The sequence below is a fragment of the Saccoglossus kowalevskii genome, chromosome 4, assembly GCF_978046115.1.
Source record: "Saccoglossus kowalevskii chromosome 4, keSacKowa6.1, whole genome shotgun sequence".
Lineage (NCBI taxonomy): Eukaryota > Metazoa > Hemichordata > Enteropneusta > Harrimaniidae > Saccoglossus > Saccoglossus kowalevskii.
This window is the reverse complement of record NC_140644.1, coordinates 28,723,114-28,724,809: the sequence shown is the minus strand read 5'-3', so window position 1 is coordinate 28,724,809 and position 1,696 is coordinate 28,723,114. Positions and strand designations below refer to the sequence as shown.

The window sequence follows — 1,696 nt, the reverse complement described above, 5'->3', positions numbered from 1 at the left end:
TATAACAGAAATGATCGGAGTATAATAATGATATCAGGATATTTTCTGTGGTTTATATTTTGAATGTTACAGGAAATACATGTAGTGTAACGACTCTTGTCAAGTTGCATTGTTTTATTTACTGCACTGCTTTTCGGACGAAACAGTGTCTCAGAAAAAAATTACACACAGAAGGTTTATTAACATCTAGTGTAATCGAATAAATAAGTATTAATATATTAGAACAAATATATGTAACAAGTAACAACCGAAACAAATCAATATATGGTACAACGTAATAATAGCCAATTTAAAGTGAAGTTTCCATTCTTAAAATGCCTGCCCATGATGTTGCAGATGTCGCTTGGCATGTAGGAACTATGTAATGTAGCGGCACTCGATAACTTGCTGGTGTGACTAGCGGGGAGGAATCACTACAATGTCGTCGAAGTCTTTTGTGACTGGGTGAAAGTGCTACCACGGACGTGGGGGCATAGTGGTTGGGCGATGAAGGGGTAATTGGGTAAACTTCTTGGCTTCGATGTCGTTTCATGTTTCCGACTTTTTCTTCGCTTGGTCTGATTTCTTCGGTGAGCAGCCTAATATACTTGATATACTAAAGTCTTTCCAGAACTTTCTCGGGCGATGAAGGTGTGTCAAATCTTGCGAAGGACAGCTCGGGACAACTTCGATTGCATTTTACAGTTGAAACCGCATTTTGGGAGGTTTGGTGAAATCCATGCTCATCGTATTTCTGCTCGCTGGCGTCCGCGAAGTTTGATGAAGATGAACTTGACGAGTGACTGTCTGATCTCCTTTAGCCTCGAACACGGCGGCGATAGTTTCCGTCAGTAAACATTTCTTCCCACACGGCGCTGAGTCCCCAGAAATGTCCGTGGGTCTGATCATGGATACTACGGGCAATCTTTACGAAACAACTGTTCATCGATATGTTGTGACGAATTGAGTTTTCCCAACTCGGGTTTTTGTCTCGATAATACGGGAAAGTTGACTTAATGTACCCATATATGTCCTTAAGTGTCGCTTTCTGATTGTGATGTGACCGGATAGCCATGTTGATAAGGGCTACAAAGCTGTACGGTGGACGGTCAGCGCCATATTGATGGTTGTTGATATCATCGGCGGCGACGTGAGTGTTGTTATGGTATGGATGGAAAGCATATGTACGCCGTGTGTTTGAGTAGATATCGTCGGGAAATAGAGAGTTGGAATACATGGTCATTGCTGGTGTGCGCAGACTGATGTGGTGTTTGCTAAACGTATCGCCTTTTATACAAGTAGATTCTCACGTATTTGCATCTCAATACGCCGTCTCATTGTTATAAAATCGCGAGACGTACGACTGGACAATGGACGCTGGATACGAGTAATCATTTTCAGCAAAAAAAAACAATAACTGCCCATTTCAGTGGGACACAGATCTAAAATGGGAAACGTGAGGGTGGGCATTGCACAGGCACTTTAACAAGCATGCCTAATTCTGGGAGGCACTTATAGACAATTTGTTTTCCCACATCTATTGTCTGATCCACACCTTTGGCAAAATACGCCGTTCATAGTCAATTTGACTTTAAACATGGTGGATATTGGAAAATTAAAATACCCCCACCTTATTACGACAAGAACACAACCAAAAATAAATAACATGTGTGTGGTCGGTAGTTCCGACCAAAGACGTTTCGGTCACACACATGTA

At 41.7% G+C, this 1,696-nt stretch overlaps 1 protein-coding gene across 1 annotated transcript; it reads right to left on the bottom strand.

Annotated features, from left to right (window-relative positions):
- Positions 1-796: 796 nt before the first annotated feature.
- LOC102802690 (forkhead box protein D3-like) lies at positions 797-1,222 on the bottom strand. The gene has a single exon (XM_006823599.1). It carries the CDS (start codon positions 1,220-1,222, stop codon positions 797-799), a length of 426 nt encoding a protein of 141 aa, XP_006823662.1.
- Between the last annotated feature and the right edge of the window lie 474 nt (positions 1,223-1,696).